At 46.3% G+C, this 14668-nt stretch overlaps 1 protein-coding gene across 1 annotated transcript in view; it reads left to right on the top strand.

Annotated features, from left to right (window-relative positions):
- The window catches only part of LOC135398650 (uncharacterized), a 56141-nt gene that overhangs the window by 1441 nt on the left and 40032 nt on the right, over nucleotides 1-14668 (top strand). The window contains exons 2-6 of the mRNA XM_064630038.1: nucleotides 878-1028; nucleotides 2477-2579; nucleotides 4472-4614; nucleotides 8359-8518; nucleotides 10147-10325. Coding sequence (XP_064486108.1) covers nucleotides 908-1028; nucleotides 2477-2579; nucleotides 4472-4614; nucleotides 8359-8518; nucleotides 10147-10325 — 706 coding nt within the window. The 5' untranslated portion in view covers nucleotides 878-907. The remainder of the gene's footprint in view (nucleotides 1-877; nucleotides 1029-2476; nucleotides 2580-4471; nucleotides 4615-8358; nucleotides 8519-10146; nucleotides 10326-14668) is intronic.

The raw sequence follows: 14668 nt of genomic DNA, 5'->3' as shown, positions 1-14668 counted from the left end.
ATTACGTTGTGTTTCGCCCCTCTCAAAGCCAGCTACCAAGAGTACAGCTAACGAAGTTTTTAAGCGTAATCCTAGAGGAACACTTAAACTGGAACAACCACATCCTTACAATTCGTAACAAAATGTGCTCTGGGCTGTACGCATTATCAAAAACACAACGATTCTTTTCCATACACACTCTACTTAACATTTATGCATTAGTACACTCCCACCTAAACTACGCATTGGCGGTATATGGTCTTACCTACACAACAACACCTCGCCCGCTATATCTATTGCAAAAAAGGGCGCTACGTATATTACTGCAAATGTCGCCGAGAAACTCAACCTCGTTTGCATTTAACTTGCTATCCGTCATGGACATTTTCACCTTAATAAAGTACAATGTTTGCTCACTGGTACACAAAATAATTCATGGCAATAACGTTACTCAATATACTCATTTACTCAATGTCTCATTTACTCGTTATTCCTCCACCTGCAACTTACGAAGGGATGAATGGATGGTCAAGCTCCCTGTCCCACGTACGAACTACGGCAAATTTACCCTAGAGTATACTGCGGTGGAAAGGAATGGAATACCTTACCTATAACGATAAGGCAAGAACCCAATTATACTGTCGTCAAAACAAAACTTAAGCCATATCTTATGCACAAAATGCAATAACAAGTCTCTTACCCCAAGCTGCATGTCGTACTTTTCTTAAAGGTTATTTCTATGTGTTAGAATTGTACTTGTAACTTCATTTGATGTTCAGAGCACTTGATGTAACTTTATTTTGTTGTTATGGTCTACATTACATTGTACGCAATTCTGCTGTTGCAAATAAAGACTTCTTCTGTGGAACTTACATTCGTCCCTCTCTTTCTGCCGTAGAACCCTGCGGCCCACAGTGCATGATTGGATATGAGGTCCTACATGATTCTCCTGCCCATCATAATCATGCTGGCTTCTAGCCATGGGCTGCAGTTGAACTCATCATCTCCGACACATTCCACTCTACTGCACTACGCGTTCAAGAGCAATGGTAGGTCTCACCCGTTGTCGATTTCAGCAAAAGCCAAACATACAGATAGTCTTATTAGGACTGAGGCCATTGTGGAGCTTGCGAGGTACTATGATGAAATGAGAAATAGCCGTAATTTCTGCGCGACAGTCTCTAGTATGGAGGTGCGAATGCCTTGTGTTGACACTTCAACAGATTTGGCCTCCCCCCCCTCCCCCCAAATAGGGGACAGGACTGAGTGGACATATGTATACGTAGCACTTGTATGCTGCTGTACGAAAAGATCTCCTGTGTTTTTTTATTCTGGGAAGGGCAAGTATCACGAAATAGGGACTCATCTAACGAAGCCGTTGCCAAGTAGCGAACTAAATTCAATTGCGCCTTGTGGCGTCGTTCTGTTTCGCTCCGCGCAGCGTCCCACAGTTGAGGCATTAGTGACTCTCGATGTCTTTGAAGCATTGATTATTGCCATGACAGGCAACTACGTAATCGTAAACGAGTCGTAAAAAACTGTATTGTGAGTATTTTGTTCGCGTTTGTGAACAGTTATTTGGACCAGAAACCGTACTTTCTTAAAGGGACTATGAAATTTCCCGAACCCCCATACTTTTTTTCGATGGAAACTGTTCTTCCCGCAGCAAAAATAATATGCCACAAATTTTTCCGGACGAAATCGCTCCACTCTGCGAGGAGCGCGCGCTGGAAATGTCTCTTCCGCGTTCCTCCTCTCCCGCGCATATTTCCCTGCCGATGGTGCAACTGTACGGACCGCACTTCGGTTCCCCGTTACGTCACCGGTGTTGCACAATGGCAAGTAATGCCGCGAGCTCGCGCTGTGGCTGCCGCCACTGCCGAAATCTGCCGATCACGCGAAAGCTGCTGTCATGGAGATTTCCACTCCCGATGAACGCATACGCGGGATCCTACGGCGCATGCTCCTGGCGGGATTCCTAGGCTCGGCAACACGTCACGATGACGTGTTGCTGAGCGGGCCGTGGTCGCGTCAAGTTGCCCGTTGTGTCTCCGCTCGGCAGCTCGCTACGGCGCGGCGCTAGCTGTCCTCCCTTCGCCGCTCCGTTTAAATTCGCTCCCGAGAAATCCGCTCGCGCGACGAAAGTAAAATTTCGGTTCTAGACTCAGAAAAATGTCTTCTTTCGAACGAAACGAAGAAAAAAATCGTTTCATAGTCCCTTTAATACCGATTACTTACGGTTCCGTTCCGAGCTCAGCGCAGCAATATTAATTCGGTTCATTTCGGTTTGTTTCGACACTCCGCATAGTACAAATAGTTTTCGCGGAAGTACTAAGAAAAATGCTTTGGATACGGCACTCAAAGTTCGCCCAATTCTGTTTCAGGTAATCAGGCTTTGCGTTCGCCTTTCTTTTTGTACGTCAGAGGGGTTTCTCGGCTGCGATAATTATCCTTTTGGGTGGAATGACAATTCTGTTTTACCGTTTTCTCGTTCTAGAAGTATGTGACTACGAAACATTCCAATCCCAGTCCGGCCTGTGCGAGTCGACATTCAAACTGAATATGCCGCACAACCACGGGGATCAAAGTTTCATTTGTTCGTAAGTCTACTATATCATGTGTTACATATCGACGCGCCACAGTGAGCTAGTCTTCTTCAGAAACGCTACAATATTTCTTCCTTGATCGATGTCGTGACAAACTGCAGTTGCGCGTTATTTTAGGTATTTTTAAAAATATTTTCGTATGGGGGAACTCGAACACGACATTGGTGTTACTAGGCGCATTTTATATAGGATCATTCACGAGCTAGTAAGGTGACTCGTGTCAGCTGTGGTTTTGAGTTTTGAGTGAACATTAGAGTTCTGGAATGTTGATGGCCGTCCGTCATTGTTTAATGTTTGATATTGCTGTCATGAGGTAGGTCGCTTTGTCGCTCGATCTGCATTGCAGTGAAGCGAACCTACTGGAGGTACCTGCGGTGTCATCGAATTTCACCCATTTTACAATACGGCTCTCCCGTGCGACCAGTTAGTGGCGTCAAGCGCAAGTTGACGGTATCAGATATTTCCTGTTACGTTGCTGTTCTTCTCTCGGTCAGTAGGGTAAGGTGGGGCAAGATGAGACAGAAATTTGCAACTGAATATGAAATTTTTATTTTTCGTGTTAAAAAAAACTAACCATAGGCACATTCTCAGGGGTCTAGAGCTTCTGACCTGTAAATGCAGAACGGTTTTTGCTGGCCTAAAGTAAGCACAGAACAAGAAATTCAAAAATGCAGATTGTTTTATCTTGCCCCAACCCTCGGGGCAAGACGAGACATCGCGTGGGGCCAAATGGGACACTAATGAACTATACAGATTCGTTTTTTGCAATCGAAGCAGATAAAGTAAAGCCCGTAGGCCCCTACGCAACCCTCTTGAGCCCACCACCCACATGATGTGCAATAAAACCACACATAACCCGGTGCTATTTGGTGGAAAATCCTAGGCAATATGCAAACAAGAAATCTCTGAGGAACAAGCATAAAGCCACCTAATAGTTGGCTTATCAGTCTCTAAATTACATTAAATTGTCGCGTATTGCCCCGTGCATACCACCGGATGAAATATTTTTTCTGTTAACCACCGGATAACCAAGAGTGCTCATATTTTGCATATATTTAGATGAATGAATATAGAAATAGGATGTGGACTTACATTGGCAGACTAAGCCTGCGAAACGGTGCTGCACAGATGACAAGAAAAAGGACTGCAGAAAATCGCAGCTTTTTTGCGGGTCTTTACAATCCATGCAGAAGTAACCGCTTTTTTTTTTCTCTCTTCAATGCGAACACCGATCCGGGTGATTCTCAAGTGCAATAAAGCGGACATGCAGAGCCACCTATGACTATGAGTAAAGTTTCAAGCGCATGGAGCAACGCGTCTCTGGGACAGGCGGCGTCGACCAAAATGTGTCTCATCTTGCCCCACCTTACCCTATTCGTAGCTGCTATAGGAATGAGGACGCTGTTTACCCCATTTAGGATTCCTCTCAGACCTATATAGTCAGAAATGAATGTTTGTCAATCGAATTGTCCTGCCAGAGTAGTTTTCGTGCCAAAAATGATGTCTATCTGGGTATGAATTTAATGGTCCAGAATGCGTCGATAATACAGACAGTTGATTCTGAGCGTTCTGTTTTTAGAGTGTAATAAAAGCCCGAGTATATAGGCACGCACACAGAAAGACGATCACTGTTTTGTTTTCGTGTGCCCACACTGTTAAAACAGAACTTGAGAACGTAGCACCGTCCGGAGCCAACCGTCATTCAGAATATCGTTCTCTCTCTTAATTTGCTGAAAATGGGACGGATCTATGTATTTTAGACACTTTGCATTCTACACAATGTGTGAGTGTAGTAAAAATTATGCTGTTATAATTGCGCGATACGTATCACCGTACTTCGCTCTCCCCCTATTCAGACGGAGAAACTGAGGACATTTTTACTGCAGGATAATTTCCAAGTACAAGCTGTGCATGTCACTGGTGATACGAATGACAAGGTGCCCCAACAGAGAATACGTTAGACGCGCCCTTGAACCAGTACAAGATTACATGAAGGTCAACAACATAAACTGCGTCAAGCATGCAAACGGTAAGAGTGAAACTGTTCGAACCCAGCACATTGGCAATAGGGCTGTTGCAGCAGTTTGCACAGCGCCATTTCGGGCCCAAGCGGCCAAGGATCCGACAGTAGGTAGTTTCATCATAAGCTAAAAAAACCTGTACGAAATCTACAGAAAAAGCGATGCATCTTACCAAGTGCGAACAACTCGAGACCATGTATTTGAAAGTGCCGCCGTCGCTTGCTAAGCTACCGCGCGTTGCATGTTTTGGGGCGCTGACGTTGCTGCTCACTCGCGCCACCTGGCTCGCAGGAACACTTCTATGCCTCACAATGCACAACTTTGGCAGATAGAGAAAAGAATATGATAGTCTCACTTACTGCATGTTATAGCTGTATTTGTTCCATGTCTTGCCCTGTGAGCAGAAGAGACGCATTTATTGTCGAAATACAGGGCGTTTTTTTAGTATTCTTTGTCCTTTACAGAATTTTTATAATGAAACTATGAGAGGTACCTAGATGCGGATTTTACAGGTGGGCTATGCGGCCAGGCGGACATCCTATGGGAAAGAGCATGCGACTACTGAACGACTAATTAGCATTTCAAACTAAATTTACTAATTAGATGGTTTCGGAGAAATCCCAGATAGCAGAACTGGAGCCAACCATTATTTAAACGCATTATCTCATTTAGATATCCTGAAACGAGCACATACTTTGAGATATAAATATCCAACTTTTGCTATGCAAGTGAGCCGAAACTGAAACCACGCACTTCTCCAGCGCAAAAAGAGGGAAAGGGTGTTCGCGTTGGGAAAGGGGGGGGACCTGTTTTGTACCTACTCAAGTCGGGAGCAGCGTTCTATTGGAAGCGTTGTTTCAAAACCGGATTGAGTTATTCCATGACGTCGGTACCTGCGTTGCAAGACTAGATCGAGTCAAGCAGCCAGTTAACTCTGTTAACCCACCTTCCCTAGGTCGGCAGGGATCGGTAACACCGAGTAGTGACGTCACTCCTGCCGCGTCTCCTCTTTTTCGGGGAACGTCGAAACGAAACTGTACCAGCGTGTCCCGGGAATAGCTTTCCAACCAATCCCTCCAGGACAGGATCACCAAGTCGTGGGATGGCCCATCATAACACCATTCGAAAGCAAGCAAGCTGGCACATTTGTTTCAATGCGCGTTTTGTGACTTGATTTTCAAAACTGAAACAAAGCGAGATTCATTTCGCAGTTGCCAAAGTAAGCTTTGCATTTTTTTCCTGGCTCAGGCGTGCATTTTGTGGTTTTGCATATGTGTTTTATATTCCATGCGCATCAGTTATGTTGTAGTCATCCAAGCAAATTTCGCGTCCTGTTGAATTGTTCCTTTTTTTTCGTTACGAGCTTCCTAATGTGCTGGAAAAGGATCGCGAGGTTAGTTTTTGGCTTTATCGTGTTATATGATTTTTAGAAACGATGTAGCCATTCTGTGGGAGGTCAATAACGTTCCCCCCCCCCCCCCCCCATCATCTCCGAAAAAAAAGCCGCTCGCCTTCACGCTTACCGATGAGAGCGTACCATGTGTTCCCGAACTTACTCGACCGGTTAGCAACTCTGGGATCAGGTGGTACAACAGTGTCACGTGATCTACCGAACTCGGGAGTAGGTTGAGGAACGCACCCCGAGCTCATGGAGTAAACGCTGTTCTGTTGGCCAGATCAGCTCGCGTGGTCGCTTTCCAGCCCAGATAAGCCGAAGCGATGTCGTTTCTGCGCTCGAGAAGTACCTAGTTCTGGTTTCTCCTCATTTGCGTACCAAAGTTTGATGATTTCTATCTGAAAGTACGTGCTCGTTTTAGGGTTTTTAAGAAAGAGGATGGATACAAATAATGATTGTCCGGTGTACAACGCGCACGTTATACATTTAAAACAGTGTCGCGCAGTGCGTCTTCGTGACACTTTTTTCAATTTATAACGCGATATCTACCGGTGTTCGTTATACATGGGAGTTTTTTTGTTTGTTTGTTTTTCCCGGAAGGTCGACTTTTAGGAGGGAAGTCGGGGGCAACTTGTCTAGAAACAGCCACGCGCGGGGTTCCATGCGGCACCTCTTAGGAGGTTGTGAGGTTGGTAGAACTCCGACAAGTAATGGACAGTATAGGCTTCTTAAGTCCTGGATGGATAGCGGTCTCCCTTTGCAGCGGCATTGCTCCTGATTGAGGGCGACATAGTACGCATGAGTCAGATGACGGTCAAGGACCCTAGATGACCTCATATTCTCTAGATGAGCACTCGGGTGACAGACCTGCACTTTAAAATAGAGGTGGTACCTTGTAGGTAAATAAACTATAATAGTAACAAATGGTAATAATAATAATGGGTTATAAACAATACTTGTACTTGGCGTGGGTGCTTCTGTTGCCGTGTGCAGTGAGGGCGATACATACTTCCTTCCTATTTCCTGCTCAAAAGTGAATAACTGGAAATTGCGTGCGTTATACACCTAGCTTTTTTTTCAATTTTCGTTAATTGCAGGGGTGCGCCTTATACATCGGTGGCCGTCATGCACCGGAAAATTAATTTTATTTAATTAGACGTCCAGTATATATAGTTACATGCTCTTTCCCACCGGATGTCCGCCGGGCCGCACAACCTACCCGCAAAAATGGAATCAGTGCTGTTCTAACAGCTTTCTTTTGAATCAATAAAGGATAAAAGAAACTGTATAATGTTTCTAAGTCGGCAGTAGGTACTTAGGGTCGATTCACGCGATGCAACTTTAGTTGCGCGCAACCAGGTTGCGGCACCAAGTTGCACCGTGTGAACGCGAAGCTCTGGTAGCGCAACTCGAGTTGCAGGAGTTGCACAGCCGATCGCTTCACGAGCGATTTCTCCTGCAACTCTAGCTGCAACCTGTCAATCACACGGCTCCGCCTTGCAAGCGCGACCAATCAGGAAGATTTCCATGTGTCAGTTATTGCAGCGGCAGTACGCGAGACGATGAAATTATCACTGACCAGTGGAAATTACGCAAAATTATCGAACTCGCAACGGACTGAAGTCGTAACGAGTGGAAGTCGCAGTGGGATTGGACGAAAATGATGACAATGACGTTTTTTCGCGCCATCTGGCGAGCTCAGTGACAACTACGGCATTCAGAGTTGCTCGCCGTATGAAAGGGACCTTTTTGGAGCAAAAAGTTGCATCGTATGAATCGACCCTTAGTGGCACGGCGCGCGATAAGCGTATGCTCCTGGGACGCTCACGGGATCTGTGAAGGACCCATCACTTTTTTTTTTTTTGACGGGTTGGACGTGAAACCTCGAGCATTCGTGTACAAAAAAATAAAAAAATACAGGAGACTCCTGGTGCACTGGACAGGTACTTGGCCCAGACAGCGCTCTAGAAACCCGTCGACTGCTTCAGAGAGCCCACACGGGAGTGAGTGCCGTTGGTGCCCCTCCGTGACGCGAGGGGTAGCCGATACGGGGGCGCCGACCGTCGACTACGCTGCCTCTTCGTCACGCTGTGCTCCTTACGTCATGGCAGCTGATAGGGCCGCGCCTCCACGGTCACGCTTCTCCGCAAAGGCTGACTATTTCGTTCTTCATCTTTTTTCGTGAATTGAACTGCGCAAGGTGACAACGTTCAGCGAAAATGTTTTGCTTGGTCGCTCCTGATAGACAGGTGTCGAGCAATCCTAAATGTCATTTCACTGCTCCTTTAATGCCTTATTTTGCTCCCACTCTTCTGAAGTGCTCCATATTCTTTGACATGAGGCCATTTGTTTACAGTGTCGTTACATAAGGAACCCCCAGTAGGCAGCCGCGCGAAGTTGGACCTGTGCACCAGGGACAAGGCTTGGGACACACAGTTCCAGTGTGCCAAGAAGTTCCAGATGAAGATTAAGAAAGTTGAAGAAGAGAAAGAAGTAGAATCTCACCAGATCTGCAGGTACGGGCTGTGTAATATTAACAGTCAGTATCAAACCCATGCCCGCACGTGAGGTGAGCGTCGCAGAAGGAAAACACGTTGAGTTCCACAAACACCACAAGAACGCATATTGATTTGCATTGCAAACGGCTTACTACAACGCTCAGCAACGGAATGAACTAGCACAAACGCAGCAGCAGTGTTTGCAGTTTTAATGTGGTTCATGAAATGTATGAACTTTACTTGTCCGTGCATGTTTGCGGCGTTCCCTAATGTTGATACGTCCTTCACGGGGCTTCCTCCTCGTGTCATTTTTTGTTATAGGAAAATTTATTGACGACAGCAGGCACACTAGTTACAGTATGTACAAGCTCTATCTACAATCAGTACAGTCATTCCGGCAACTATTTACATACGAAAGGTAGAATGGGATGGGTTGACCGGTTAACACATATGCATATCGAATAGAAACAAAAGGCAGAGGTGCCGAATCAAGTACTCTGTGACGTCCGTTATTTCCAGTACGAGTCCATCCGCGCAAATGGAAGGAGTGAACGACAAACGTTCCTTTTGAAACGCTCGTAAATTCGGTACGGCAAGGGTGAGTTAGGATAGTTCAACGCACCTGTTTTGTAGTAGCGAGGAGGGGAGGAGGAGCTCCTAATCACCTTCGCAGGCAGGCCAGAAGTGCTACCGTGTTGCTACCGCTAAGAAGTGCTAGGCCAGTCACGGGCCAGAAGTGCTACCGCCCCAGCATGAGACAAGCGGCGCGCAGGGTGCACCCGGGAACGTGTACCGGAAGTCACTTTGGAGGTGTTACTATGTGATCCCCTGAAAGAGGGAACGTTCCCGGAGCACCAAGTTAACGCGCCCAATGGATCACTTCACATGTGATTCGCAACGCGCTCTTGGGCGAGCCTACGCGAGCTCTTTGGAGCGCGCGAACTTTAAATATAACGATAACGCCTGTTATGTCGGAGTTCAAGATCGGGGCCATATGGTCTTCTTGGTTTGTGAAGACTGCGACCTCATAGGTTGGTTTCAGTAGAGCGATAAAGTGAAAAAGGAGAAAAACATCCAAGCAGCATCCACGTGGTCCGCTCGTCATCTGGCCGCTCACGTTCGCTTTCTCAAAGGCAGCAGCACAAACCGTTTAAGGCTCATTATTGCGAGCGTGCAGACACTGCGCACAACTGTTGTACCGTGCGTTTTTAGCGTGCAGCAGCAAGCATATCAATGACCCCGATGAGAACACATTCAGGTCGATCGTATTTATCGCACCTATGTCGCAACTTTTTATAATTGGGTGTTTACGTCGCGAGACAACTGAGATCATGAGCGACGCCACCTGAGGGTTCTTTAACGTGCGATGAAAGCTCATCACACGGCGCCCCGTATTTAACGTCCCTCGCGGAAGACGGCGTGTCTGAGCAACTTGTACCCTGCCACCAAGTTGCTGGCGTCCTCGGCCAGGTTCGAACCCGCGATCTCGGGATCAGAAGGCGAACACGCTACCAACTGAGCCACCGAGGCCTTATGTCGCAACTCTTTCTTTACCGGCACACCTCAACGAGAGTGAAAGAAATGCGTAAATGATGAAACGTTGACAGCGACTGGATGCTAATTACGCTTGTTTCGTGGCATTACAGAACTCTGAGCAGGTACTACAGCTGTTTAAACCCAGTGCTTCATAGCGAGGCATGCGAAGAAGACACGGAACTGATGTCTCACATGGAATACTTCCCAAAAGTGCTTTCACAAAGATACCGAGACATGTGCATCGCAGAGCTCAAGCTGACAGCTCTCAACGTCGCCAAGAGACTCGAGGGTAAGTCTACGCTACGCGATCCCTTCTGAAGATTTTTTTCATACTCGTTATGGAGCAATCATGTCAGAAATCACTCTTAGGCAGCTTTCACACAACCGTATATGTGGTCCGTCTCCTTAAAAAATAGAACCTGAGGGCCATCGAGTTTCGTACGTTGTCGTTACGTCGGTGTCGTTCGTTTCGTCGTTGGGTCCGTTAAAAACAGGGCCTACCCGTGAAATGATTCGGTCGTCTAGGGACGAAAGGGACGAAGGGAGGGAAACGGGGAAAGTGATAAAGGTCGTTGCCAGATACACGCGATAAGAAAATGGTATTGCTGTGGGTGCGGTGTGTATGCCCTCACCTACAAACATAGCGGCAGGATCCGGCCGGCTTCATAACCGGTCACCAGGTGCTCGGATGGCTTCAAGGGCGACACATCGCGCGCTGCACGTAAGTGTAATTTTGTGGGTGCCTCACAATATGCATGAAGTTTTGTATGAATCCTCTATATCATGGCTGGGCTAATCCCTAACTCTGTACAAAGGTGACAAATGTAATGCCAGGCAGTTGGGAATGATCTTGAGAGAAAGTTTGCTGTCATCGTCCACGCGATTCAGAATGATTGGTAGCCTTAGGGTGCGGTTTTGAACCCAATGGTCGCTACGGAATATTCCGTCAGTGAAAGTCTGAAGCAAACAAACTTGACTCTCGTGATGCAGCGAGAGTTCGCAAAGTCTGCTGTGCCAGTTTGCTACGACATTTTCGGTAGACAAATCTAACAATAAAATAGAGGTGACGTCGGTGAGCGTATACTGAGCGCACACTCTTGCAGATGTGCTTTAGGCGCTCTCCTAATACTCTTTGGCTGATATACGTCTTGCTTGTAAGCGGTGCTACAAGTTAGGTTTCGCGGCATTGTAAGTCGTTCTATCGGAGCTGCAATAAAGTGGTTGTTTCTGCTGCATGTTTCGACTAATGGCTATTGTCCTTTGGATGCTTCACGAAATTCTTTTGACACAGCAGGTTTACAAGTCAATATTCGCTAAGGAATGCAGTCCTATAAGGATGACTCATATTCAAAGGAAGTAAAGGAAAGGAAGGAAAGAAAGTTCGAAAATGATGGCAAAATTGTAACCTAGCACCCAGTACTTATTAAAAAGAAACACCAAAGCAATAACGACACTTAATAGTGTTGTTTGCTGGGCTAGTTGGTACGTTGTTGCAAAAGCGAAAACCAGAGGAAAGACTCCAGCACAAGGAGCAGTAGACGGGACAACGCTGAATGGGGATGGGGATGTTTATTTTCATAACTCAGCTTCCATAAAGTGCACTGCGCATGGGCCTGCCAGTACAACCTGCACAGAAGCTAACCTAAAGCAATTGAACATGCGCCTAACCAGAGTAATCCGAAGACTCCTTACACAAGGTTTCCTTAGGCCGGTTTCACAGTAACGTGGCGTTCTTCGCGTCCTTGAAATACGTCCGTGTCGGGACCGCTTTTTCTCTCGGTGGTCATCCGTGTGCTCTCCGTGTTGGAGACGTTTGCCTGCTTTTTTTTGTTTGTTTTTTTCGCAGGCTCCACACGGGTTCATGTAGGCCATACGCACTACCGCATATCCCCGCGAGTGGCGTGTTCGTGACGATAAATTTCCCGCACGCCCCATTCTAAGCGTTTTTGACGAAACAAATTCGTCTTTAACTCAGTGTCAGTGACTACAGAGTTTTTTTTTTCTTTCTTGTCATATCGAAATTTATAGCGGGTAGAAAACGGACGAGCATTGTTCAAGGCTGCTATTCACACTGTTCGAACTCGTGTGCTCCCTCCTTGAAAATTACGGCATGTCCGTCTCTTGCCCGTGTTTCTCGGGTACCACTCCCCCTTTGGATAAACCTTCTGTCGCCCCTCAACGATATCAGGACGTTGGAATTTTGTTACCTCTCTGTTTCAATTACATATTGCTGTTGCTCCATTAGCGTCCATATAATGAATATCACAATATTTTCGATATTTTTATATGTACAAATTATATTTTCGCCTCTGTGTTGACAAAAGACTGCAATTAAAAACGTTCCCCGCTCGCAACATTTTTTTGTCGCAAATCATTTCATTGTCACAAACGGCAGACAAAAATGACGCGGTGTGAAGGTCAGAGAAGTCATAGCTTGAAATTACGTAATTGCGAAACGGCAGGCCAAGCGGACGGACGTACCTTACAATTCTATAGAAACTGGTGTCTCGCCTATCTTTTAAGACCGCCATCTTTGAAGGTGGCCTACGTCAAAGAACACTCCCTTCCCGTTCTTCATTTATCTCTTATTTTTTTATCAGTGTCAGGATGCACACGGACGAGGAATTCGAAGGTGCGAAAGAGCGCACCCACACAGCGAGCTGAGTGCGTGAAAAAACGGGCCAGAATAGGACACGGCGAGAGTTTCTCTGTACGGATACACGGTCCGTAAACAAACTTGCATGTGTGAATGGGTCTGTTTTCTCATCCGTGAGAAACAGGGACGAGAAAAACGTTAGTGTGAAACCGGCGTTTTACCCCTGACGCAAGGGTACTCTAAATGACTTTCCAGAGGACACCTACCTGGACGGCGTTTGTACCCACTGACACAGGATAACGGAGATTCTCCTTTCAGATAAAGGGCCTTTTCGAAAAAGGAGATCGACTATATCCTTTCCGACCAAAAAGGTTAGCTCCGACAGCAGCATCCACCGACTATTAGCAGATCCCGATTATTTAGCACCAGGGATTTTCCCAGCACCCCCCCCTAACACCCCCAAATTTTCCTCGCCTCCTCCCCGCAGCAATTTATTGTCGAATGGCGTCTTCGGCTGTCTATACGTAGTACAATGCTGATTGAACGACGACAATGTGGTACACCCCCTACATTACGCCAACACCCCGCCAAAATTAAAGTCCTGGGAAAATCCTTGTTTAGCACACACATGCTATGTTCAACATCTTTATCAGTCGTGTAAATATGTGTTTCAAGTTACAGGAGACATATATTTTTCGAGTGATAATTAGAGAGCGGAGTTTTAGGCACTAACAGGTGTAATAATAATAATAATAATAATAATAATAATAATAATAATAATAATGGTGCCGTGTGTTACACGTAAGCCTAGTGTGCTGTGTGTCACCATGTGTGTGTCAACCCAATGCTGCACGTGCCGCAAGGTAGGACTGCGGATAATTTGGACCACCTGGGGTTCTTTTGACGTGCGCCGGAAATCTCCGACACACGGTGCGGGAACCAATGTTTACCTCCCCCACATTGTTGCCGTCCTCGGCCGGGATCGAACCCGCAAACTTGAGCGCTTGAGCTCAGCGAGCCAACACGTTATCGACAGTGCTACCGAGGAGGGCCACTAGCAGGTAGCGCTCTTCCTCGCATAAATCGTTCTAGGCCAACCAGCCTTCAGAATCGTATCCTTTTATCTTCCGATTGGAAGGAAAGTTGATACGTAAAAAGGTGTGCGCCCCCTTTCTCAGCTCATCGGGAGACAGAGCGATATCATCCGCGATGGTTGGCGTACTGCGTGCTATGCAGAGCCGTGTATGCCAAAGGGAGTCTGGCCATTAATGGAACATGCCTATACCTGGAGCTCCACCCACTTTTTGAGCTCTCTGGCCAATCACGAACCAAAATACAGTTCGCTATTAACCCCAGGCTATCCAAGCTATATATTACCTGTATTAACCTGGGTGCCGACATTTTCGGGAAACTGGATTGGATTAGATTGAATAGGATATTCCCTGACGACCTAGCAACATAATGGATTTTGCGTCCACTTTTAACGGCGCCATCTGGATGGTGAGGGGCACGCCGGGAAGACGCAGAATAGCAGAAGGCAGAAGTAGCAGAAGCAGAAGTGCTTGCTAGCAGAACTGATTGGCCGGCAGAGCCGCTAGTTGGAACAGACTGCCGGTATTATACGTATTTCAACTATGAAACATAACAAGACTGAACCAAGAACGGGCAAAGGTGTGTATATGAATAAAAGTATGTCATAAAATGAAAATGTTTGGCCATTTGTAGTGTTCTTCTCGCTATTTGCCTGTGATCGCTGTCGTTACTAGGCCTAACAAGGACGACGAAACATATTTTCAGGTAAACATCGACAGTGGAGCGTAATTTAAAGGTGATTTGCAAGATAATTGCAATAGAATCTACACTTACGGACTAAAATTGACGTAATTTGTGAAAAAAAAATGTCATGAAATCTTCGCTTTGCCGTTCCAAGCTACGCCGCCATTTTCGGGAAAATTTTGGTGTCATGGCGGCCCGCATAGAAAACAGCAGCCAATGAAAAACGCTCAATTTGATTGACAGGTCGAGCCCCTTTTTTA

The sequence above is a fragment of the Ornithodoros turicata genome, chromosome 1 (genome assembly GCF_037126465.1).
Source record: "Ornithodoros turicata isolate Travis chromosome 1, ASM3712646v1, whole genome shotgun sequence".
NCBI classification, from domain to species: Eukaryota; Metazoa; Arthropoda; class Arachnida; order Ixodida; family Argasidae; genus Ornithodoros; species Ornithodoros turicata.
This window is presented reverse-complemented; position numbering and strand designations above follow the sequence as displayed.